This window comes from Sturnira hondurensis, unplaced genomic scaffold, assembly GCF_014824575.4.
Source record: "Sturnira hondurensis isolate 20B ecotype Veracruz unplaced genomic scaffold, ASM1482457v3 Scaffold0010448, whole genome shotgun sequence".
Taxonomy (NCBI): Eukaryota; Metazoa; Chordata; class Mammalia; order Chiroptera; family Phyllostomidae; genus Sturnira; species Sturnira hondurensis.
The window spans coordinates 2735988-2763198 of record NW_028083079.1 but is presented as its reverse complement, the minus strand read 5'-3'; the positions used below and the strand labels follow the sequence as shown (position 1 = coordinate 2763198).

The 27211-nt window shown below is 47.3% G+C and overlaps 1 protein-coding gene across 2 annotated transcripts in view; it reads left to right on the top strand.

Moving 5' to 3' along the window:
• The window catches only part of ASTN2 (astrotactin 2), an 829294-nt gene that overhangs the window by 768542 nt on the left and 33541 nt on the right, over positions 1-27211 (top strand). For both annotated transcript variants that reach the window (XM_037059148.1, XM_037059147.1), the window contains exon 20: positions 14173-14314. In XM_037059148.1, coding sequence (XP_036915043.1) covers positions 14173-14314 — 142 coding nt within the window. The remainder of the gene's footprint in view (positions 1-14172; positions 14315-27211) is intronic.

Here is a 27211-nt window from a genome sequence, read left to right as displayed (position 1 = left end):
CACAACCCAGGCATGTGCCTTGACCAGGAATTGATCTGGTGACCTTTCACTTTTGCATCATGATTCCCAACCCACTGAGCCAACAGATGAGGTGGGTCAGGGTGAGGCGGGGCTGAGGGGGATGCCATTTTAGTTGGGGTGATCAGGGAGTGCCTCTCTGATAACTTGACTTCAGAGTCATTGAAATGGGGTCAGCAAGGCGAGAGCCCTAGGGGCCCTAGCTGCAGGGGTGGTGGGGCCCTGGATCACTTAGGTCCTGCAGACCATGGTGAGGAGTGAATGCATGTGAAGTGCTGTGTGCACTGCAAAGTTCTAGCCCAATGTGAGCATCCTTGGCCAGTAGTCACTTCTTGCACTGGAAACAACATATTTTATGCACAGAGGGTGAGCATTGGGCTGGTTTACATCACCTTAAGTCTTGACAACATTCCAGCAGAGTGGGAATGCTGATTCCCCTTTCCACAAAGAATGCTGAAGGCAGGATGTCCAAAGACAGTGCTTTGCCAGTTGTGGCAGATTCCTGGCTTCGATTATGTTTTCCCTTGCTCCCTCTCCCCTTTTTTTCAATTTTGATGACTATCCGTATTTGTTTTCATCCACTGGGCAGCCCATGAGAGAGAGCTGGGAGCAGGGAGGTACACTAAGTACCAGGTTAAAACTCAGCTGCCGTTACCATAGGGTCCCCAGAGCGAAGACTTCATGAATAGCTCATCCAGGTGGCCCCATTCATCAGCAGCCTCAGTATGGCTAAAGGAATGAATAGACTCTAGACCTGAGTAAACACACAAAACGAGAAGTCAGAGAGCTGCTTTTGCTTTCATTTTTTGGCTGGTGCTTCCTGTGATGCGACTTGAGTCAAATCACTTCCCCCAGCTGGATACTGATGCCCTGTACACAAGGTGGGGTCTGGTGAGCTGGGATGGTGCGTCATGAGGATGTAAAGCATTGCATTTGTCTTCAGAGGATGGCAAGGCATCTCTGACCTCTGCCCTTTCCTAATAAAACTCAAATCTCAGCTTCACAATTAGTTGCGTGACCTTGGGCAAGTTACTGCCCTTCCATGAGCCTTGGTGTCTTCATCTGTAAATGTGGGGAGATAGTTCCTAGAGTTCTTGTGAAGCTGGAATATGATAAACCATGCGAAATACTGGGTGCATTACATAAGGGATTGTGAATGCTCGAGTAGTAATAATAATTATAGTAATAACAGTTATTATTAATACTGTTATTAGTTGAGAAAGTAAGGCCAAAATGTAAGCAGTAGTTAGAGTTACAGCCCACTTTCAAGGGTTACTGTAGCATCAGACATAATTAGGTACTTAATAAACACCAGTTATTATTATATTCCTGTTCTACTTTAAGTAAAATGGGTTGTCTTAGACCCCAGCAATCCAGGTGGCTGCTTCTCTCCTCTGGCTTCCCCTCCCCTATGTCTCACCCTCCTCTCTGCCATGACCTTGGCTGATGCCCCTTCCAGGAAGGCCACACGCACAGGTTATGCAATGCAGAGTGTTGCCACATCCCATAGCTCACCCTTCCAATCATAGATGTCATCAATGTGTCTTCATCAGTGTGATTAGGCATCATGTTCTAATTAATCAGAATGTCTAATCTGCACAAAAATGCCATGCAGGCTAGCAGGACCTCTCTAAGCTTCAGGCTTCCAATCTGCAAAAGGAAAGTTTGAACAGATGATGCCTCAGGCTCCCCTTGACTTTGGTCCTTGCAGGTTTGGCTGTGGGCACTGCCTCACCTGTGGTCATGAAATCAGTCTAGGTGACCTTGGACAGGGGAACTGTGATATGGGCTGTGACCCCTTGGAGTCCTGGGGGTCCCTGGAGCCTCTGCATTATACGCAGGTACCCATAAAGTGGAGGTGATAATCCTACCCTCCTACCTTCCAGGGTTATTGTGTGGATCAAATGAGAGAGAGTTCTTTGTAAACGTGAATGAGCTGTACAGTTTAAAGGGATTAGTTATGTATACACAGACACTTGCACGTGCACTGGTGTGTGTTTATGTGTGTATATATAAGTATATATGTGTAAATATACATACATATATATTTTATATATTATATATGTAGAGCTGTAAACTCTCAGGACTATGTATGAATTAGAAACTTATAAACCATGTTTACTCATTCAGTGTAACCTAATACGTGTATTAAACAGTAGGAAAAACTGACCAGCCAAATTTTCCAAGTTTAAAAACCCTTTTATAGCTTTCATTGTGGATTGAAGAGAGACCTTGTTTCCCCTTCTCTGTTTAAAGGAAAATTTTAATATAAACAGGGAAGCCAGGGAGTCATTTTGCTAGAGAGTGAAAAAAAATCCATGTATGTGTGTGGGAGGGGTGGAGAAGGGGATTTGGGTGAAAATGGTCACAAAACTCACCCTGGTCAAATGCTCAAGGACATTCATTTTTGGTGGAGGCCCTTCTGGCCTCTGAGCATCTCTAGAAAGTTCCCTCTCCCTGTGGGATTTGAGACCCCAAGGATCTCCAGCCAGGCTGTGGGCATATGGGGCCTTCAGCTGCCTCGGTTTGGGGTTCAAAGCTGAGGAGGGAAGAGAGCAGCATCTACACTTTGGGCTCAGGGTCTGTCCAGGGCACTAGGTAAGGCCATGCAGAATGAATGAGAAGAATGAGAGCCCTGGGGAGAGCCAAGGCGTGTGCAGGGCCAGCCAAGCATCGTCCTCTGTTCTTCACCTTGCGGGGGCGGGTCTTGGTGGCCAGCCCTCTTGTGCTGTACATCTATCTGCTTCTATCTCTCCTCTTTGTATTTTTTAAAAGATTTTCTTTATGTATTTTTAGAGAGAGGGGAAGAGAAGGAGAAAGAGGGGGAGAGAAATATCAGTGTCTGGTTGTCTCCCACACCCCCTCTACTGGGGACCTGGCTCACAACCCAGGCCTGTGCCCTAGACTGGGAATTGAACAGGTGACCCTTTGGTTTGCAGGCCCACGCTCAATCCACTGAGCTGCACCAGCCAGGGCTTCTCTTTCTGTTTTTGTCTTGCTGTTGTCCATTCTCTTTGGGGATGATATCCTTCCTTCCTTCCTTTCTCCCTTCCTTCTAACTTCCTGTCTTCCTGTTTCTCTTGATCTCGGTTTCCTTCTGTCTCTGTTTCTCTCTGTTTTAATCTCTATCTGTACCTATCTCTCTCTCTGCCTCTCTCTCCTCCTTTGCCTCCTTCTCTTCCTGTTCCTTTCTATTGTTGTCTGTTCCTACTTCAATCCCTCCGTCTCTGAGTATTTCCTGGCTGTACTTCTCTCTCTCTGTCTCATTTGGAAATCTACCTCTCTTTGCCACCTCTCAGATCCCACCTCCTTCTCGGTGATTCACCTCAGCCTGGTGGAATGGTGTTGCTTGCACGACCAGCAAACCTGACTCATCTTTGCCAACCTTCTCTCCAGCCTGCTATAGGGCCTGGGCACAGAGATGGAATGAGGAGAGGGTACGCATTTGTGTGTGTGTGCGCGCATGTGCCAGTGTGGAGTGCAAGTGGGTGAGGGCAATGGAATGACCTCAGGGTCTCATTCCAACCCTCTCTGGTGCCTTGATGGGACCCTCAGAAGCTGCCTTTGAAGGGCCCTGGTCAGATTTGGGTTTGAAGCTTGGTCCCACCCCAGCGAGGAAGAAAAAAAGACAAATGGAGGCCCCTTATCTGCTGAAGATGTCTCAGCTATCTGCTAACTGCAGGCTTTGAGGTTTATATTTAGAAAAGGGAGGGAAGCTGTGGACATTCAGCAGTTTTTAATATCTGGGCAGCCCTGGTTTGGGAGGAGCAAGAGGTGCTAAATTCACAGGATAATCCACTTTTCCTCCATTTCTCCTCTGTGTTGAATTTCTCCTCTCTACTTACCCTATACAGATGTTTCATGAGTTGTTATTTTTCATAACAGTAATAATATCAATAAAGCTGCTATTTATTGAGTGTTTCACCATGGGCCAAGCACCGTGATAAGTACTGCATGCATTATCTAAGTTAATTCTCAATACGATTCCATCAGTTACATTCAGATGGACATTTTCATGTCCACTGTGCAGATGAGGAAAGTGCTCTAGAGAGATTAAGCAACTTGCTTAGAAGAGTCTTTTAGCAAAGCCAGGATTTAAACCCAGGACTGAGCACAGTATTGTCTTTGATACTTCTTTTCTCCGCAAATGGTATTTGACACTGGCGTCTTAATAAATGTAATTATCTAACTCAGTAAATGTGCGGAGGGCTCAGGAAGGTGAGTGACTCATCAGGCCCTTCAAGGGGTGGCTATCAGGCTGTTCTGGTCATGGCTGTGCTCTGAGCCTGAGTGAGGACACAGGAGCACATGGTACAGCTGCTACAACCCCAAATTAGGAGGCAGGGCATACAGACTCTGGCCAAGGTACCTCTTCAGGCGGACACGTACCTTTCCTGAGCTCCCGTTTCTCCTGTAACATGGGAATTTGCACCCCCACCTCATCCTGCCTACCTCACCAAGCACTTACGAAGCTTAACTATGATGAAAAGGTGAGGGCATGCATTATCCACTGTAAAAGGTTTTATAAAAGGAGAGGGCTTAGGAAGCGAAAGGCAATCCTCATTGTAAAAAGAGGATTTGGGCAGCCAGCGTGGGTGCCGAGGTGACTCGGCAGAGATATTAGCGGGGCAGGAGTGCCAGGGTTGGGCAGAGAACAGTTCTGGAAGCTTCAGTCCCAGGGAGCCAGCTGTACGTTTCTGCGCGTTTAGCCTCTCCTTGCCCCAACACTCTTCTCCTTTCCTGTGATGCAGAAATTCCTCTGTGTCACACGTGGGTGGGCTTCTGTGCCTTTACCCTGGCGAAAGGTTCATCCCCACGCTTTGTGTGCGTCCTGGTGTGTGGTTAGGTCTAAACACCCACAATACATACCTCCGTTCCTTGCAAAGCATGGCCTCCTCTCCCTACGTCTAACTCCAGAAGCACCCATCTGACATTGTCCCCATCTCATCCGCTCTCTGTGGGTTTCCCTGAACAACCTCTATTCCCATATGCATCATGCTTTCCAGATTATAAAGTACTTTTATAGTTTTATGGACTTAATTTAATTCACTCCTCCTGGCCCCCTTGTAGAGTAATACAGACATCCTCACGTTAGAGACAGGAGACGGAGGCCCATCGAGACAAAAGCAATTAGGAAGTGCATGTTGGGAAAAAAACCCACAGCCTCTGGAATTGGATCACCCTGGGTTCAAGGCCTAGCTTTGCTGTGGAGTAGCTGTGTGGTTGGGCAACCTGCCTTGACGCTCTGAGCCTCTTCTTGTCTTCTTAACAAACTGAGAATAATCAACCCAGCTCTGCAACATTATATGCTGTTTCATCACATCTGTGGTCAGAGGGGCTGCTGGGGCCCACCACCAGCACACGCGGTGCCTGCCGTTTCGCACAGAGTGGGAGATGTTCAACGGGGCTCAGCCCAGAGAAAGTTGGAAGTATTCAAGGAACTGAGGCTCCGAGGAGAAGCACATTTTGTACAGTTGGTTCTTTCCACTTCATAATAGGGTAACACCTAGGATTGAGATTTTTAACAAGAAAAGAAAGAAAAGGAAGCCCTCCATGGATGAGGGCTGTGCCAATAGTTGACACACACTGTGGTCCTCAGAGTGATGGTCAGGGGGTGGGCCTTGGCTCTCCTCCTCCTCCTCCTCCTCCTCCTCCTCCTCCTCCTCCTCCTCCCTTTCTGCAATCCGGTCCCCAGGTCAGCTCTCCTCACACATGTTAGCAATACCCTCTCCTTCTCTGGCCAAATGTATTAGCATCATTTATCCTCCGGACGGTGGGGATGATGAGGGCTTTTAATGCCCCGGATTAATCCACCTATAGGAAAGGGCAGACTCCATTAGCCAAGTACATGTGACTCCTGAGGTTAATACTATTAAATTCGGTATTAATAATAAGTGGCAGGACTCTGCTGGGCCACTCATAAAAGCAGTCAGTCACTACGATTCTGCCTTGCTCAGCTGTGAGCCCCACAGGGAAGGAAGGCGCTTTGTGCTGTGTCTGCAGTGGGTAGTTTTTCCCCTGGTACCTACTGGGTATTCAATAACTGTTGGTGAACTGTTTCCACAGTGGGGTTAACAGGTCTGTCCTAGGCTTCAGTGAGGAAGGTTCACCGATTGCTTTTTCTGTAAGTTCCTTAAAGGCACAGATTGGGTTTTTGTAGCAGACCCCTCAGAGGCCAGGCCATACCCTCTTGGCCCATGGCCATGTCAGGCACTGGTGTGGTGGGCAGGTCTGTCTACAGCCAGACTCACCTTGTGCTGCCAGTGACATCAAATGCATGCTTCCAGCTTCTGCCCATGGCCTTGCACAGACTGAGCGGGCATCCTCTGGCTATGCACAAGCACAGCTGAAAAACACAGTGTGGGAAAATTTACCCTGCTGGGGAGGCTGTCAGCCTATGGTCACGAGGAATTGGGATGAATGCATTAGCTCTCCAACTTTTGGCTAGACAATTGTGGGAGACATCTCATTCACGTCTTAGGAGGTCCCTGTGGAACAGAGCCCCCTCACTCACACGAGCAAACTTAATGATATACCCCCTATATTGACTTTTCTTTTCCCCTATTTCATCCTTCCCTTTTCCCATGCCTGCTTCTTAGAATTGCTTCCCCAACAGACCGTCGGCACCCGAGCCCGTCTCACAGGCTCTGCTTCCCAGGGATCAGGGACTAAGACATTCTTCTTCGTGTTGTTCCGAGACATCAGCTCGGGTTATAGTACACACTAAATACATACACTCCCTGGAAAAATATTTATGGAGAACCTTCTATGTACAGGCGCCATGGTGAGGGAGCAAAGTCCCTTTCTCATGGGGCTTACAGTGGGACACACAGATGGTATTTTAATGCATCAATATAAGAACAGATAAGTTTAATGAAAAGACATGAAGTAGGGAACAAGGACACAGGGTGATTAGATGAGATCAAGGAGGTGGCATTTAAGCAGTGATCTAGGTGAGGAGAGGGGGTGAGCTCTGCAGAGACCTGAGGGGCAGCTCCCTAGGTGTAGAGCCCCGGAGCAGAAACGGGCTTGGCCTGCTGGGGAGGGGTGGGGGGAGGAGTGCCAGCATGGCTGCTGTGAGCGAGCAGAGAAGGGAGCACGCGCAATGAGGTCAGCAGTTGGGGCCACAGAAAGCTGGGCATTGGAAATACTCAGTGATTTCTGCTCAATAATGGACTCTTTGTGTCCCTTGCCCTGGGTAGTGTTTTATGATGGGAAAGGCTCGGGTTCTGGAGTCTGACAGCTCTGAATTTGAAGTCAGCCTTGTTATTTAGATGGAGTGTGACCTTGGGCAACTTGCTTAAGACCTGTGAACATGTTTTTTTTTTTTTTTCTTCAAGTATAAAGTGGTAATCATAAAATTGACCTCATGGAATTTATATCTGGTAGGATTTCTGTTTGCAAGGAATAGAAAACAAATGGAAACTAGCTTTGGCAGAAAAGGGAAAATATTAACACATATATTTGAAATATCTATGGATATATTTGGCTTCAGACACATAGATCCAAGCCTTCAAGTGATGTCATCAGGACCTGGTCCCTGACCCAAGAGTTAGTCTAATTGATCAGGCCTTGGTCACTTGCTTATTTCTTTGTCTTCTGGTGTGGAGTATCAGGCCACTGATTACACGTCCATCTCTAGAGGAGGGAGGAGGCCTTAGTGACACGTAAGTCATATTGACTAAAATCGGGGGAGAGATGTCTCTCCAGTAGAAAACTAGGGTGCTCTTATATTAGTAAAAGGAGACATGAGTTTTTAGGGCAGGTCAGACCAACAGATGTCTACTTAAGGACTGGTGCAACAATGAGCCATAAGTCCCTTAGCACAATGCCTGGCACATAGGATCTCTCAGCAGACATTTGCTAGACCACCATTGCCCTTCTTGGAGGACTTCTTTCTGTGACAGCCCCTTCTCTCCTGTGCCATGTGAGTCCTATCCACTTTTGAAAGAGGTCACACCAGAGGCAGCCTGCCTCTCCTAAAAGCATACTAATGTCAGGTGCTGGTGTTAGGGAGATGGGGGTGGGAGCCATGAGACCTCAGCCAGTGAAGTTCATTTTCCAGAATTCCACAAATATCTGCACGGCCAGCCTTATGCTGGGTACTGGTGCCACACAGGTGCCAAAAACACAACTCCTGCCCAAAGCACTTCCCTGTCTGCAGGCCAGTGTGCATTCGCGAAATCACAGACTTTATCTCTCAGATATTCTGGTTCTAGCCTTTACTCTGTCATTTTCTAGGAGGCTTTTGTTAGGCAATTTGCTTAACCTACCTCGAACCTAAGCTCAATTAACTTAATTCATTAGGTTGTATTGAATGTTATTAATCAATGGGGCTGTTTTGAACGTTTAACCAAGACAATGTGAGTAAAAATGCCTGACACTTTTCATGCTATCTAAGAACTAAATAAACATTTCCTTTTTTTCTCCTTCCTCCCTCCCTTCCTTTCTTCTCCCCTCCTTTTAAAACTTGCTTTCTTTGGGGGGGAAAAAGGAAGTTTTAGGGAGTTAGGTATCATTCAATGTATCCCAAAGCAGCCGAGTCTGACCACCAAAAAATTATGAGACAAACTGATGGGATGTGATGGGGAGAGGTGGCAGCGTGTGGGGGCACTGACATGGTAAGACACCCATGTAACACGGATGCGCATGCATTATTTATTCCCAGCTCAATTCTCCAGTGACTTCCTACTTTACAGAGGAAGACACAGTCCCTGAGAGTTTAATTATCCATCCCTAGATAATATAGTTCGTAAGTGGTGGAGCCTGCTGTAAAACCAGGTCTCCTCTGGCCTTCAAACCCACTCCCTTTGCCCTACCTCGCATGGCCATCAGGCCGTCAGGATAAGGCAAGTACCATCACACACGGATTTTCTCAAATTAATACAGCATCATGTTTTGGATGAAAAGAATCCACTGCAGCTGATAGGGCCTCAAGTATAAGGCCCCCCCAAGAAGCATTCTGTCACTGACAAGGTCTTAGAATGCATTTCTCCATTTGTCCATGTAGAAAAAAAAAAAGCTGGGAAAATATAGCACCCTGCTTCTCCCTGTGCACCCAGCAAGGAGCAGCTGCAGGCTAGGGAGGGGCCAGCCCAGGGCGGCCTCTAAATCCCCTTGGCGTTTCCTGAAAAGAGCGTGGAGTCCCGAGTGGGGACCTTGCTCCCCACCTGGGCTAAATAACTCACTGCTCCCGCCCCTTCCATTTTGGAATTTCTTTGCTGCTTTTCTCCCAACCTGGTTTCAATTTGCTCTTGTGGCCAGCTTTGACTGTGACCTCAATCAGAGGGAGAGGGAGAGGGTGAGGGGAGAAAGAGAGCAGCGAGAGGGAAAACCGAGGAGGAAGAGGGTTGAGGGAGTGATGAAAGGGGTGGGACGGAGCGTGGAGGCAGGGGGCGGGGCCTGTGGAAAAATTGCGCTGCGCTGTCTTGGGTTGGTTCTGAAGCCTCAGCAGAATCGTGATTGACCCTTTCTGTGGATCGTAATGAGAGCAAGGCTCGAGTCTGAGTGGATAAAGAAATGTGTGGGGGTCTGGCCCAAGCCCACTCGGGTTACAGCCCCAGAAGAGCCATAATGGGGAACAGGCACATTCCTGTACAGCGACTCCCAACTCCCTATCTGTTTTCAAGGAAAGAAAAACAGAAAAAGAATGTTAGAGTCTTGGACAGGCATGGGTGAGGCGGCGGCGGCAGCCTGGGTCTGGGAGGGTTCGGCCATGACAACATACCATGGAGGAGGGGACAGAGGTAGCCAGGCCAAGGGTCCTGGTGGAAGGCACGTGGAGCTCAGAGGCAAAAGAGCTGGTTATTATATGGACTCTGCCCCAAGTGGCTTCGAAGCCCACTGGGGGTACAACATTCCTGAACTTCTGTATTTCTATCAGGGAATGTGGCAGGACTTTAGGACTCAAACATTTCAAGCAGTAAAACTTTTAAGCCAAGCGCTTTATGTTTTAAGTGATTTTTCCCCAACCTAAATAAAACATGGGCCATCAGTATATAAAACAGATTAAACTGGAGTTAATCCAGTTGAACGTCAGTGTGGGTATAGAGGAGACAGACTTAGCCACCGCCCCCACATTTGCCTTTCCTTCTCACCCCCCGAGTTTAAGATATTCTAATTTGCACACCACTGTTAGACTGTATTACATACTGCAAACCAGCTGAACACCTTCCGTCGTGTGTCTCTCCTGGGCTTTTTATTGTTCCCGCAGATTCCCAGTTTCAGAAGGCAGCAGGGTGGAACTGTGCGCCTAGCACGCTGCCTGGCACACCGTGAATGCCCAGGACATGGAGCTCATGCTCATGCCGAGTGAAGTTGGTCAGGAACTAAGGAGCAAGGGCTCCCGGGACAGCTTTGGAGGCTCTTCAGTTCTTGGCAATGTTACCACATATGTTGGCTGCTATGAATTATTCGATAGGATATAGGAATTAAGAGATCAAGGTTTGTTCCAAATCTGCCTCCCGTTTTGTGGATAGCCATGGGCAGGCCACTTGTCTTCCCTGGGCTTTAATTTTTGTCACCTGGAAAAGGAGCAGGTTGGATAAAAAATGTCCAGGGGTCCTTAATCTCTCTCTTGGGTTATGACAACAATAGTAACAAAAACAGTAATGACGGTTGAGATGGTTTCTGCACTCTTGCAATATGCCAGACCTTGTGCTAGTTGGTTTTCTAACAATATCCTATTATTATACCCATTTTACATATGAGAAAATAGAAACAAGAGAAGACGAGGCAAGCTGTGAGGGGGGGTGGACCAGGAGTTAATCTTAGGCAGCGTAAATTCAGTCCAGCCTGTTAACCACTGCACTGTATTACTGTTCCTTCAATGGTACTGCTGCCAGATGCGGAGTGTGTTATACTGTGGGACCATAAGACATGTGTTGAATTGTGCTGAACTGCATTTGTGCATAGAAACGCCCCAGGCCTTTCTTACCCCCCCCCCTCCTCTAAGTGAGGAAGGACAGTGAGGGGTTGCTTCAGTCACCTGCCTCCATCTAAGTTGCATTTAAGCCTTCTGGAAGAGAGTGCCAAGAAAAGCAATATTACAGTTTACTTTATGGGTCAGTTCTTGTATTTAACAACCCTTCCTGTTGTCAGATTACAAGCTGTAGAAGGTCAGGGACCATTTCTTTTATTGTTTCATTCCTCAAGCCCATAGAGCTAAGACAGTGGCATGAATTCAATGGCAAATTGAACAGAACTGAGAAAGCTTGCTTTCTAACACTGCCCCTAGTTAAACTTTCTCTAGGAGGCAGCATAGCATAAAAGAAAAGGGATGGCTTTGTGGTTAGGATGATAAGGGTTCGAGTCTCAGCTCTGTCCCTTCCTGAATTTGCGAGCGTAACCTCAGCTTTACAGTGGAGATACTCAAATTTAACTCATGAGGGATCAAATACGGTGAGGATTAAATGGGAAAAAAAAGGTTGCTACTAAATACCAGTTTTCTTGTTTCTAATTCTTTTCATTCAAAAGTCTTTACATACAGATGATTCCAAGTAGAACCAGGACCTAAATATGTCCTTGGCATGACTAGTTGGGTACTTCCTATTCACCAGTTTCTTCACCAGAACTAACCCTGCAAACCTTAGAACTGCATGCCAATATTTATGGGTCATTTGTCCATGGTCAAAACTGCTCTGAAATGTATGGAAGTATCTGGAAAGCTATGCCCATTTGAAAATGAACATCAGCCATCTTTTGGCTTGAAGACAATTAATATAGGCCACAGTCTACTAAGTTCCCTCCTAAGGGGCCAGCTTTTTCACTGGCTCTCTGGAAACAAATTGAGATGTAGACGGACATGGATCCAAGCTCAAAGAAAACAAAAGCAAGCAGCCAGACTTGGGATCCTCAGAAACCAAGAGTAAAAAGCTCTCAATCCACTCAGTGAATAATTCCATGTCCTGCATCATCCACTCCCATTTTTTTCACCCCCTGCCTTGCTTTGGTACCTGTTGGAAGAGACACATGGTTGGTTTATGATTTTGCTATGAAAGAGGCTGACATAAGGGGCCTAGAGAAGAAATAGGGTTGCCAGAATATGTGATAAAAAAAAGAGTTTCATTTACCTCTTTATTTTCTACCAAGACCTCTGGTTTGGGACAAAGATTTTCTTCCTAGACTCAGCTTTTCTTTCTAGACTCCAAAGTCATAAAGGAGTTATTGGTCCCTTGTTACAGAAAGGAAAACTGAGACTTTAAGAGGTTAAGGGATTTGCAATAAATAGTGGAAATAGAATTCAGTCCCAAGTCTGCCTGGCAACAGCAGCTGAACTTGCATGTCAGTGACAGCCTGATCCAGACACTCGCTCTAGCATCTACATACCAAGGCCACGCACTGTACGTTGTCTTTTAAGACGTGGAAAACAAAAAACGCTACCCGGCAGATCTGTTGTATTGGACCACCGGGACCGATATGTTACAGAACAATGTCGTCCACCTGAATCCCAGGCCCATCCAGACACTTCAGTCAGACAGGTGTTACATGATTCATTCACTTGTGAGTGGCGAGTGAGGTTGTCTTTGAAAGACTCACAGGAGGCAATCTACATATTCCGCCCCCCCTCTTCCCTGGGAGAGAAGTGCCACGTGGCTTCTCTGGGTCTCAGGCTTCTCAGACACTGTCCCTTGATGGTTCCATTAAAGCAGATTGCCCTTAAGCCCAGGCAGAGAAGACAGAGTTGAATAGACGTCCTTCTCTTGTTTGTTACTGAGGAAAAAAGCGAGCAGAGAGTGGGAAGCCCTCTCTATCAGGCGGGAAGCAGAACAAGGACTCAGCTCTTGGGAGGCCTCCTGTCGTTTTGTACTGTGTGGTAGAAAATACCACACATGCCTGCTTGGCTCCAAAATCGTCCAATTTTAGAATTGGAAGGGAACGCAGAGGCCATTCAGTCTGACTCACTGACTCTATTTTTAAGTAAATTTTATTGATTTTTTTCCCTTTGTTACAAAAGCAACACATGTTCTTTGTAGATAATTAAAAAAAATAGAGATAAGCAAAAATAAAAGAGAAAAAGTACCCATTATCTCACTTGCCAGACAAAGCTATTATTATGCATTTGCTATATTTTTCCTTCTCTTTCTAACTGGATACACTTGTAAAATTTCCACCCCAAATTAGATTATTCTGTATTAGTGTAACTTGTTTGTAAACTTAATATATCATGAATATCCTTTCATATAACTCATATTATTCCACAATATTACTTTTAGGGGCTACCAAATATTCCATTGCATCACTGAACTACTATTGATATTGCTGTTTCTATATTGTTGGACATTTAATTTCTAACTTCTTGCTAGTTTGCTTTTCCTCATAACTTAATCTTCACGCACATCTACATTTTTATTTTCTTTTTCAAAAATCCTAATGGTTACTCTAGCACCTCCACATTACAGAGGAAAACACTATGGGTCAGAGATGGGAATTTAGTTGCCTGAAGCTATATAGCGAATTCTTAACAGAGCTACGATGAGATCTCAGGATCCCAAATATTCAGTCCTTCTTTCTAGTCTTTATCAAATATTCCGCATTACTTCTGTTTCTAGTAAACTTCAGCTGCTTTCTAAAATCTGATGACTAGGTGACTTACAAATCACGGTGTCCAGGACACTTGTTCTGCTACAGTCCCTTTCTGTCCCATGCCTCTTCCTTGCTAATCGGTCATGGAGTTCTTGCCTCCTTAGCCGGGCCAGGTCTCTGTCCACCACAGCACAGCACTCCATAAATTTACAGCCAGTGCATTGGAGCGACCACGTGACGTGAAACCTATCTTACATTCCTAGTCTAACTCTTTCATTGTACAGGAAATGCAATTCCAAAAAGGAAGGAACTTACAGAAAGCAATTTTTCACTCTAGCCTTTTCATGCATTTCGATTACCCAATAGTTTACCTCGATTGAGCCTTGATAAAATATTGTAAATGTAGGTGTGAGTATCCTCACTTTACAGTTGAGAAAGTTCGGGCATAAATTTGAACAGAGAGCCACAGGACTTTGTACTAATCTGTGTCATTTTCATATCTTGTGCTTATTCCGTGCACTAATTTTCCTAATAATAGTAGGCAGACATTTGATGGGACTGGACAATGGCAAGAATATCCGCTCACCAAGGCCTGAGCTGGGGAGCTTATCTTTCTCTATCTCCTTCCAGGAGAGTTCCTGAGTTTTGCCGATGACTTACTCTCTGGCCTGGGTACATCGTGTGTGGCAGCCGGTCGAAGCCATGGAGAGGTCCCTGAAATCAGTATCTACTCCGTCATCTTCAAGTGTCTGGAGCCCGACGGCCTCTACAAGTAAGACGTGCTGGGTGTATGTGAAGTGTGAAGCATGCTAGGTGTATGGTTTTATGTCTGGGAGGCAAGGCATGAATGGTTTGTCCAGGTCAATCAAACGTCTGATAGGCCAGCCTGTGTGTGCACCTTGAGGTGCTAAGCTTTAAAAATGTCCACCGGAGAAGGGTGGCCATAATGAGTCACAGAATCATGCATAGTGAGTGCTGAAGGGCTCTTGGAGGCCAGAAACTGAAAATCATTCCTCCTACTGATGAAGAATCTGTTTCCCAAAGATGGAGAATGGCAAGTTAGCAAGGAAGTCTGTGATCAGTGTGCCTGCCTTGTGTCGTTTTTTTTTTTCAGTTCTCTATGGTATCTCCTCTGAAAAATATTGTATTAGCATATCTAAAGTATATACGCATGACATATATACACATATACACTCATATACACAATACATTTATACACACACATATACATACAGATATATTTTTAGCAACAGGTCCAGCCAGACCCTCAGAAATAGCAGCATTATTACTCCTTTGTAGAGAATAGAGTCTTTGCATCCAGACTTCTGGAGGTGAAAAAGGATGTCATTCTGAGGTTCATATGCTCATCTTAGAGGGAAAAGGCACTTACTTTTTTGTTTCCCATCTCAATGAGCATTGCCACATGTGGCTGCAGCCATCACGAGCTATAATACGAAGTTCTAGAAACCAGTTCGAGAAACCAGTTTTCTTCACGTGCCCTAATTATGAAACCATAGGCACCTCTCCTGACAACCTAGAAAGCTGCCTCATTAACAAGGCGAGCATTATCACGTATCCGTCTACCCAGTCATTCATCCCACCATCTACCCCTTTCTTCCTTTTATCCGTCCGTTTATCCCATCCATCTATCATACCTTTTATACTCCATCATTCTTTCACTTATTTGTTCATCAGCTCCTTCATTCATTTACATTTTTATTGACTCACCCACTACTCATTTACTTACTCAGCAGACATATTTTGAGGATTTCCAGTGTCTCGGTACGGTGCCAAGAAATGCCAATGTGAATGTGATTAAGACAAAGGTTCTAGACTCAGATAACTTGTAACCTAATTATGGTAAGAAACACCACAGATTGTATATTCAAATCCGGCTTTGACATTTTTAGATAAATGACCTTTAGATAAGTTGCTATGGCCCTATGAACTTGAGTTAAAAAGAAATAATAAATCTGAGGTTGCAGTGTTGCAGGAAAATAAACAAGAAACATCCTAGCACAGTATCTGAGGATGCGCCCAATAAATATTAGTCCCTCCACCACCTGTGAATCCCCCTTACCTCCAAAACACTCTCTCTTCACTCCTGGAAGACCACGACTTTTCTAAAGACCATGATGTGCCAAACTCAGGAATATCACTGTGAGCTGAAAACTGGGCCTCTAACTCTGATGCTGCCACTGACTGTCTCAGAGATGTGGGGGCCTGAGTTTTATTTTATGCAGAATGACAAAAATCAATTAGAGGCAGGCACAGAATCGCCAAGGTGCAGTAGGCTATCAGACCTACTTCAGTGGGACATCTGGGTAGACTTCACAGAGGAGGTGACATTTGCTTCAGTGCTGAGTCAGGATCCAGATCTTGAGAGTGTGTGGGACTCTATAGCTTCTTATAGAGTAAATGCTGATACCATCCACGGGGGCCTTTGGATCACTGCTTCTATGAAAAACAAGTATGGGACTAGATTAAGACCTACAAACTCCTCTCCAACTATAAAAACTAGGATCAGATATAGAAAATAGCAGTTTTGAAAGATTTCCTGATGGTGGGCTTCTGGTTCCTCTGTCCCTTATTAAAGGCATGGACTGGAGGCAGATAGAACCCAGAGATCTGGGTTCGAACCTCTGCCCTGCATTCTATCAGCTGTGTAATGCTGAGTAAGCTTCTCAACTTTCTGAGCCTCCATTTGCTCCTCTTTGAGCAGGTAGATAACACTGTGGCCAGCTCCCTTGGACCACAAGGGCTTTTGATGAGATAATGCACGAAAGCTTGGTGATGAGCTCCCAGTAGGAGCATATGGATTAGCTGTTATTACTGTTGCTCCTTGTTGTGGTAATAATTCATTTCAACTCCCTCCCCCTCCATTCTCCAATGGCTGGGAGAGACAGTATTTAGCAGAGAGGGACAGAGCACTGGCATGTAGTTCCTGGAACTGAGACCCAAGTGGAAGCCCTTTCTCTGGGTGACATTGTGGGGACTTGGCTTTAGGTAGCCTGGGATCCTACAGACACATTTTGTAGAAAGCAGTGAAATATTTTATGGCACCCCAAAGGCAATTAACACTGAGAACCGACAAATCACCTGCCATCCTTTAAAAATGAGGAGCATTCTTTCTTCCCCTCTTCTTTTTCTCACTGACTGGCACCCCCTACCCTCTTCCCACTTCTTGAAGTAGGATCATACTTTCTTTTTCTGCCCTGGCAATGTGCTTGTGATGAGCGTGTCATGCCTGACTCTGAATACTTCCTTCTTTTGGAGATTGATTGGATTAATGGCCCTGGGACCTGGGCCACTCTGACAAGGAGCCAAGGTATTGTTTGGACCCATCTCTTATCCCACTGGCGGCTGTCCTCCCCTGAAGTCTGACCAGCTTGGTCTCGAGTTTAAAATAGTTTCGGTGTCCGTTCTTGGGGTTTCTCATGTTTTGCTTGCTTGTTCCTTACCAAAATTAGTTTTATTCCTCTTGAGCCAAAAGGGTGAGGGTTAGGAAAGAGCACAGGCTTCGAAGACAAGCTGAGCTGGGGGCAAATCCTGATTCTTTCTCCTTCTCCCAACCTGCCCTGGGGAAAGTAATTTTCCACTGTTCTATGCAGTAGTTGCTTCTTCTGCTAAAAGAGGACCGACTGGTGATTGTTCTTATCTCATAAGGTTATAGGGAAGAGCTTTACGTGAAAAACTCCGCCAATGGTTTACTAGGTTGCCTGTCCTACAGGAGGCCTGTGGGAAGTTAATGACTTTCATCCTCTTTCTGTTCATTCTTCTTGACTTAATTGCTGGTTATCTTTCTTCCAATGGCAGTCCTAAAGGAGCATTATCCTATGAGACAGGTTGAGGCCCCACTGTCCCTGGAAAGAATGCTCATCTAGGATCGTTTGGGAAGAAGTAGGATGAAAAGATAGCATGGGTCCAGACCCCTGAGATTTCATTAAGGACAGGTGGGCACCAAAACCCTTCATCCACACCCCTAGGGAATGTGATGGAACGATTCGGGGCACAGGTGTGGTGGACCCGTCTCTCAAGCAGGAAGTCTGGGTTCATATCCCAGTCGCACCACTTGTGCCTCTGAGGCCTTGGACTAAATATTCCTTTCCTTGCTTTGCAATTTCAGCATCTCCAAAATGCAGGTGTGAGAGAGAGACCCCAGCTTGAGAGTTCTTAGAATGCATACTTTTGCCATCAGATTTGTTCTCCTTTGCTCTCTTCTCCTCCTCCTGGGCTCCAACCTTTCCAGCTTTTCTACTGTTTTCACTTTGGTTTTGCCCTCCTGTGACTTTCTGCACCACTGCCTGTCTCTGGTTGCCTTTCATTCCCGCTCCGTGTGTTTTCTGCACAGCACACTGTCTCTGTCTGCCTGACGTTCTCCCTGTCATTCCTTCCTTGCCTTTCTGTTCGTCTCTCAGTTTGTTTCTGAGTGTCTCAGTTTCTCAGCGATTTCTTCTCTGAGTTTTGTTCTCTTGTGCTCTCTCTCTCTCTCTGAATCTGGCCCCTCTCCATCCCTACTGCCTCTCTCCACCCCACCTATAAAGGCAAATTGCTTTTGCAGCCCGTCCATCCGTGCAATTTTACAGAGTGCCACAGGGTTGAAACCAACTGGAAGAGTGAAAGTCAAGGCTGATTTTCTGTCCTAAGCTCACCCTGGTGTAACAAAGCAGGAACACGAGCACTTTGGCCCTGTTTAAGTTGAATTTTCTTATTTGTCTCATTTTTTTTTGCTTTTGAATGAAAACAAACAAAGAACAACAGAGGGAGAGGGTCCACAGCAGGTCTGACAGTGTGGCAGCCCCCACACCCTTGGACTGTTGACATCTGACTGTGACCCTGAGAAGGAATCTCTCCTCGGCACAGATGAGCGGGGCCGGGCCGGGCATTTGTGGTTCCTGCCCTCGCCTGGCCAGAGGCCTAGACACCCTTGTTGTTGCCGCTTCCCAATTTCCTATTACCCGAGGTAATTAGCCTCTGTCTTGTCTTGGCTGCCTTGCCTTTCTCTCATCGTGGATGACTGCCAAAGGGTCCTGAGCAAACACACTGTGGCAGCCAGGCCTGATTCCTGGGGTGGGGGGCTCATTCCCACACATTCAGAGGCTTGCCCCAGGCCTACCCTCACCTCGCTGGCCTCAGCTCTATGAAAGGAATGCCAAGGGAGCCTGGGTACTGCAGCCGCATGCCAATACCTGTGGTGGGACCGGAGGCTCAAGGCAGATGCACCTTTTTAGCAGGGGTGGATGGAGTTGGAGGAATGGGGTGAACAGCATATCAAGGCCCTGGAGATGGGAAGGCATTGTGAAGAAAGAGCCTGGGGTCAAGGGTTAGGGGTCAGGCAACAGTGCCTACCCTTGTTCCCAGTGAGACCTGGCCCCAGTTCCGCCCCTTCCTCTGGCCTTGGTGTCCTTGTCTGTGAAACAGAAACGTTAAACTGTGAGCGCTAAGACTTGCACACAGAGGTAGGGATGCAGACTCCACAGCAAAGTCCTGAGTCCCCGCGCCCCAGTCCTTCCTGGATAATAATAACAGTCGTGATCATCGATTTCTCGAACCCTCACGACATGCCAGGAAACGTGTGGCATGTGTTACATGTGCTACCTCACTACATCTTCACCTTAACTACGGATGTTGTGGCATCATCAACATCATCTTCATCATCATTGTCATCTCCCATTTCAGAAACGAGAAACTAGGGCTTCACAGAGCAAGCATTTTGCTCGAAGTTACATGACAAGAAGAGACAGAGCTGAGATCTACACCCAAGCTGACCCTTACACCCCGCCTCCGCTCCCCTCCCCCTCCCCCTACAAGCTGTCTCTGTCCTGTGTGCTCACATGGGAGGAGTTGTTAGAAGTGCCTGGTAAGGGATGAATGAAGACCGGAAGAGGGCCTTCTCGCTGTAAGCGACCCTGTTTGCAATGGGAAGAAAAGGTAACTTTAGGGACAGGAAGTCCCCGACTGGAGCCTGCGGATCTGCAGGGAAGCTAGTGCACGCCTCACCTTCCTCATCTATAAAGTGAAACGAACCAGTCGCGTCCTCAAAAGGGAAATAATTAATTACACTCCAGCAAGTTGTTACAAAGATCAAGCTGGAGAGTACCCGAGAGTGGGGTTGACTTCTTCATCAGGTCATGAGCCCATGGAGGGTTATGGTGATCACTCTGTCTGTCAGAGACCAGCGCCAGGAAGGCAAGAAATGTTTAGATCAACATGCCCCTCCCCCACTCCCCACCGCACATACATATTGTTTAATTGAGCCTTTGAAATCAGACCTCAGCTCCAACATCCACCCACTGTGTGGCCTTGGATGAATTTCTTAACCTGCCTGAGTTTCAGTTTTTTCCTCTGTAAAATGGAATCATACCTGACCTTATTTTATAAGACTGGGAGGCTTCAAAGTTCTGAAACGTTGAAAAGAGCACAAGATAGTGTCTAACTGGTCGTCCGTACTTCGTAAATGGTGGGAGGAGCAGTAACCGCTGTCAGGACCCTCCGTGGTTACACCCTTTACCTAAGCGATCGTGTCTGGGGCTGCCGCTGTGGACGGTGGTGTGCTCACAGCGTCGCAGTGGGGCAGCACATCAAGCCCTGCGGTCCTGGCAAGTGCAAGGCAGTTACAGCCTGAGTCTGTGCAAGCCCCCTGCTCCTCCCAGGGGTGTCCTCCCAGTGCCGTTTCTGAGGTGCCCAGGATCCCTGGCTCTCATCTGAGTAGCTACATCTGCTGAGTAGCTTCCCAAACTGCCATGTGTTTCTGCAAATAAGTCCAGGCTCCTGGCCCAAAGCTGCTGTTCCAAAAGCCCAGGGGCCTTGGAGGCATGGATAGAGCGTCGCTGGGTTCCTCATCACCCCCAGGATACCCCGCTCTCGCCCAGGCACAGCCTGGGCAGCACAGTGCAGAAGCAGCCAGGGCCGCCACCATGGATCTTATCATTATATATCAGATGAAATCTCAAAGTTTCCCTTTATTTACATTCCTACCCTACCCTCTTCATTTCTTCTCTTCGAGCCAAGAATCATCACAGAATTTACTGGAAACAGCATGAAAGTCATCAGGAGCCCTCCAGGGCTGGGTTTTTGCAAATGCTTGCCCAGATGATGGGAGGCTGAGATCTTCGCATTATGCTGCCTTTGGCCCGAAGTAGCTATGTGGCCTTGGGCAAGGAGTGTCCCCTTAGAAGGCCTCCAGTTCTCCATTTGTGGAAGAGGGGTGGAATGGGACCATCCCAAAGGGCTGGTTCATGATTGCAGAGTCTGTGCATCTCAAGAGATAATGGAAGAAAGAAGATGGACTCAGGCCCCTGGCAGTGACAGAGAGAAAGGTTGCCTTGGGTGGAAGAGCTTCATTCAGCACGAAGCACACTACTTATCCCCTCCACAGTTTCAGTGACCCCTGTCTGCTGGGTGAGCCTCCTGAGCCAAGTCCCTGATATCACCGGACCAGCTTCGGAAGACACTTTCAGCTCCCAGGAGAGAGGAGATGTGCTCAGAGGAAGCCTTCTGTGCTGACCAGGGATCCTGGGCTGCAGCCTCTGGGTCCATGTGAGCTGAGGCTGAGGCCGAGGTTGATCCAGGACACAGCAGGGAGAGGAGCCAGCATGGGCCTGACGATTCCTGCCCTGCTCCCCGCTGGCTCTTTCTTCGCCCCTGTGAAACCTCCTCAGTCCCATTTCTCTTCAGTGCTCCCTCCCTGTCTTTTCTCCTTCCTTCCTTCCTTCCTTCCTTCCTTCCTTCCTTCCTTCCTTCCTTCCTTCCTTTCTTCCTTCCTTCCTTCCTTCCTCCACTCCCATTTTTCAACATCTTCCTTTTATTTTCCCTTTTGTTATTGTTTCTGTCTTGAGTCTTTCCTCTTTTTTCCCTCTCTTCCTTCCCCTTTACTTCCTTGTCCTCCGTCTTGTGCTTGGATGCCTCCTCTCTCTGTGTCACTCTGAATTCTATCTGTCTGGGGTCCACCTGCTCTCTTTGCATCTGCCTCTGTCTCCTTGTCTTATCACTTCATCCCTTCTCAGTCTCTGTCTTGCTGGGTCCCTGGACCTTTCTTCTTCCATCCTCCTGTGCATTTTTACTCCCCTTGTTCCCCTCTTTCACCCCAGCTTAAGTACAAAGGTCTGGGTATATAATCTGGCTCTGGGGGGAATAGCCGTTGGGTGTGGCCAAGGGTCCTGGAGCTTGGCAGGGGCCTCTGATGTCCCCAAATCCTGGTGAAATGTGCATTTTCCCCAGCTATGGTGCCCTGTCTTATTGGTCAGGGGGTGAGGCTAAAGGGGGCAGCCTAGCCACTTAAGACTCAATTCCATCTAGCATCAGGTCATACTGACCTCTCCAAAGTGCACAGTTGGGGCCCTAGAGAGGGGAAGAGCTGTCCTCAAGCCAGAAGCAAACACAGCTGTGCGTCCCAAGCCAAGAGAGACTCGTAGAGGAAAAATAACCCTGTTTTTCAGCCGACAGACAGTGAGGCTCCTGAACCTGCTGGGGACTCTCAGGCGGGCTGTTCCTTTCCTCAGACTGCGTCAGGATTTCATCCAGGAATGGGACGCCAGCCAGGGTTCCGGAGGGACAGGGCACAGACTGCTCATGTGAACTCGTGCAGAGTGGAGGGATGGGAGCTGAGGCCACTCTGGAGAGCTAAGCCTTGAATGCCGGGTAGAGGAGCCGGACTTGATCATGCAGGCAATGGGGAGCCAGCAAAAGCTTTTGAGGATGAGCGGCCTGTGTTAAATCTGGGTTTTATGGTGGCACCTCTACCATTAGGCTGGGTCTTCACACCTCTGAGGAGCCCATGAATGGTGCCCTTCCCATGGGCGTCAGGCATATGCTGGGCCCACGTGGAGCAGTGTGGGCTCAGCACAGCTCTGGGAACACCAGGAACGGCTTTTCCTATTCTTAGTTAACTGACTGCGGTGCAGAGTGCTCAGGACAAGGACATACTGGGTGGGCATCTACCATGTGCCTCCCACTAGGTGCTTGGGGTTTGGGACTAATGAATAAAGGGGGGTGAATGGGGATGGAAGGAGACTTGACTTAGGGTGGTGAGCACACAGTACTGATATATTATAGATGTATTTGGTATGTGATAGAATTGGATGCCTGAAACCTACGTAATTTTATTAACCAATGTCACCCCAATAGATTCAATAAAAAGGGAACGAATGATGCCAGACAAGGTATCTGCCCCATGCTGCTCACAGCCCAGGCAGGGAGGCAAAAGAGACCAGGCAGGTATAGGATGGTTCACTTCATGCTCTGATGGGGAAGTCAGGGGCTGGGGCAACATCAAGGAAGGGCTGCTAACCCAGCCAGGTCTGCTGCAAAGTCTTCCCGAGGGAATTGGAGGAGGGGGTTTGGCTGTGGTAAACTAGATTGGGAGCAATGAATACTGAGCTCCAGCTAACCATTAATATGGGAGAATGTAGACCCAGTGTTGAAAATTTTTCCAAGCCATAAGTCTAGGTGTTTTGGTGAAATCTCCTAATGAGTACTTTCTGGCCACAAGTGTAAAATTGGTCCCAGAAGCCAATGTTGGAGTTCACAATTAGCCTATCTGTCATTAATTTAGAATCTATAATCTAGATCAACTCTGTCAGTGTATAGATGAGGAAGCCGAAGCTCCAAGAGTCCCAGAGGCTTCATAGTCAGGACAGAGCCAGGATTAGCACACTGGGGTCCTGGCACTCAAATCCAGGGCTCTTACCAGCAGGCCTGGACCCCCACCTTCTACCTTAGGTCACCTCATTAGGGGAAAAGAACAGAAACCGCTCAGCATGTGGAGGGTTCCCGAGTGGAGTCACAAGCCACACTAGTCTCTGTCCCCAGCTTTGCTGCCTATCCACCAGGAGCCATGGACAAAGAGTTTTCGCTTTCTGAGGTTCAGTCGCCCTCTCTAACTTTTCTCTGAATCCACTGTCTTAGCGGCGGGTCCCTCACTGCACACTGAGCGGCTGCCACCTACCCACTCCTAGCTCCCACTTTGACCTGTGAAAGAGACGGTTGCTGTTAGGAGACTGATGTTAGTAGACTGATGACTTGAAGTCGTCACTGGGAAGGTGTTAGCAGACGGTGGGGAACCACTATCACTGGTATGTAGCAACTCAGAGGCAAGACAGAGTCCGTATTTCTGGTACTTTCTCCCGCTCTGTTTTCCTTTCTCCCAAGGGCAGACTCCCCCATGTACCAAGACCCCCTCTGCCTTCGCATTTGAATCACAGCACTGTAGAGTTTGAGGCCGCAGGCATGACTGACCCAAACCTTCTATCTTTATAGAAACTGAAGCTCAGGGAGGGCACAGGGCCCGCCCAAGGCACTCAGGGAACCAGTGTCCAGATCTGGGCTGGACCAGGGTCCTGGCTCCACTCCAGCCGGCCTACAGTTCTCTTATCCTAGAGCTAATCATACAGGTGCCCTCATCTTGGGTGAGGTGTCTGAGAGCCTAAGAGGCTAGGGTTTTTAGTCACACTGTCCTGGAATCGATTCAAACTTCAGACACTTTCTGGATGTAAAAGATACTTACTCTCCCTGGGTCTCTGCCTTCAGATCTGTAAGGTGAAGATCCTGGTACTTCCTCTATGAGAGTTGATTGTGAAACGAACACGGAGAAAGTAGCTGACACAAGCAGAGCTCCCAGGCATAACATGTCCAGCACACAGTAGGTACTCAATATCAAGAACATACCAAGTACATGTGTTGCCTTAGTAGGTCTTCATCAGGGATGACCATGAAGGGAACTCATGCCTACTGTTCCACTGCTCATGTTTCTCTGTTCTCTCCAAGCATCTCCCAGGAGCCCTTTGGACCTGAGATGTGGCAAATTCGGGATTGTTTTCCTTAAGTATTTAACATAGGAAGAGGTGCCGCCCTTCCTTCTTTTGTTCTTAGACTTTCTTTGAACCCATCTCTAATCTAGTTCTCATGACCATAGAGAACTAAGATTGTCAGTCATTGGAGTGGTTCCAGTTTTAAAAACCACGTTTTAGAAATCCGTGAATCCCTATCACATGGCCTGGTTTCTGTAGGTACTCAGTCCAGCAAACACCGAAGGTCAGTAATAGGTACTGCAGGTTGGATGGATGGGGCCAGTCCTTCACGTAAACACGGGGAGCTGTTGGCTGAGGACCTAACACTGACGTGCCCCTGCCTGCCTCTCACAATTACGATGGACCGTTTATCAAGCTGTACTACCTGCCAGGTAGTGTGTCGAGATTTTTATGTCCACTAACACACTGAACCTTCACAATATGGTACCCTCTAAGGTAGATATTGCACTATAGTATCCCCGTTTTTGTATATAAAGAAACAGACAGAAAAGCTAACTGACTTACCCAAGGTCACCGGTCAGTAAATGGCAGAACCAGGAGTCTAACACAAGATACCCGGCTCTAGAATCCACACTTGTGTATTCTTATGCATTCCTCGCACAGGCAGTGAGTGGCGTGGCTAAACTTTGAAATCTTATGGCTCAGATTGAAGGAATTGTGCCCAGTGTTGGGGGTAAACTTGTAAGCAGCTAACTATCCCGGAGTACAGGGTAACTTGCCCCATAATGAAGGTATGGGAGTTCTGAGGGGACTCTAATCTCTAACAGCCAGTGTAACCTGGGGGAGGTACAAATGCTGGGTCTGGGAGAATGGATAACACGGACCTTTTAGGATCAGGGAATTTGCTGCATCCCAGGTAGAGGCAACAGCTGAAGTAAGGAGCAGGAGGTGGGAAGGTGAAGGGATGTGTAAGGGAACAGCAGAAAGCCCAGGAAATATGTAGTCAATGAGGATGGGGAAGCAGGACTTGCAAGGTGCTGTGTAACACAGACCAACAAACTATTAATTCCTTTTGAGCAGCAGCGAACAAGGCGAAGTCTGGGTTTTAGAATGATCTCTGTGGTGCACGGGTTAGAGTCAGGAGACGTAGGGGGCTGATAAAATAATCCTGGTAAGAGGTAAGGAATCTGCAATTGGAACAACAGCAGAGGGGAGCATAGAGGAGGAAGTGGCCAAAGAGAGTCAGAGGATGTGTGGTCACAGGATGTTGTGCTCACAGTTTTCTTTGGGATCTATCAAACGACAACCAATCTGGTTTCAGGTCATGACTGCCACTTAGTAGTTGGGTAACCATTTGTGGGGGGAGGGGGGAAAACAAACAACCTAACTTTTGAGACCAAGCCTCTTCCTGCATCCCAAAAATGGGAATAATAAGTTCTACTCCAGTGCATGTGAAAATTTTAAAAAGTATTCTATATGTCAGTTTCTGGCACCTAGTAGGTCCTTTATTGCTATCAGTTTCCTCCCATCCTCTCCATGTGCTCCAGTCTTACTGCAGTCAGCATTCATATTCATCCTCTCCCTCCACCCCCTTACTGCCCAACTTCCCTCTCTTGTCCCTCTTTCCCCAGGATGCCAGAAATGAAATAACATTCTTCTCGTGTTTGTTCTAAAGCTCCTGGCAGCCTTCCCATAGACCCCTGGCTGGGTCAGCACTCATTTGCATTAGCATGTGTGAGGCCAGCATGAAGGGGAGGGAGAGGCCCTGTTTTCAGGGAGTTTCATCAGGCATCCGTGCCAGAAAAAGGAGAAGTTACTATTTCTTTCTGGGAAACATTCACAGATTCATACCGGCAAGGAAGGCTGGGGAGCTGTCTCGCTTGTGGAGAGGTTAGTGGGGGGATGAGCCGTGTGCCTGACTCCCACGACCTCCTCCCACTCCTCTCCTCCTTATCGCAGGCCTGCCCCCAGAAATCGCTCCTTCAATGTATGGATTCATTTCAGACCGTGAATAGATTGTTCTTAATCCTATCTATGGCTTGTAACAGGGAGAGAGAACGCAGAGGCAAGGAAGGCACTCAGAAAGTGCAGGCTAAATAAGCAGCAATTTTTCTGGCTTCAAGATGGATGTTAAATCAACAAAAGCATCTTTTAAAAGAGAAAAAAAAGGCAGAGGTGATCCCTAGAGGGTTTTTAAAAAATTTGTTTGTTTTTGCTTTAATCTTGTGGATTTTTTAAATAATACGCTGTCTTGGAGTTATACTTTCTTCCAGGAATCTCAGTAACCTTGTCCAAATCCAGATACCCACTGGCGGGCCAAAGGGAGTCCCCTGGAGGCATCTCGGGAGCACCACTGGCACCATGAAATGGGACACAGGAGTGTGCTATTTACAGAGAGGCAAGCCGAGTTGCCTGGTATTTTACGAGACAACCTCCCATAACTTTCCGTTATTCTTTTTCAGTTCCTAGCCCAGCCATGTCCTCTTCAGGCAAGACTTTTGCCTTCTCCCTCCTAATAGTATCCATATAAATACTTGAGGGGAAAAACAAAAGAATCATGATAGGAATGGCTGTTACTTAGAGAGTTTTTCATATGCTAGGCCCTATTTTAAATGCTTTACACACATCAACCCCTCCTTCCTTTCAATAGTCCATTGACAACAGTGTTTTATTGTCCCCATTTTACAGATGAGAAAACCGAAGCCCAGAGAAGTTGAGAAATTTGCCTAATGTCATGCACTTAGTCAGTGGCAGAGCCAGGGTTTAAATTCAGGCAGGCTGGCTCCGGAGCCCAAGGTCCATGACCATTAACTGGCCCAGGCTCTGCAGAAGTCGCCTTGGCGTGTAAGGAGCCTACCACACTCCTGGTCTCGTGTTCTCACCCACCACAAGGCCTTGGTGCATGCTGTGTCATTTCTTCA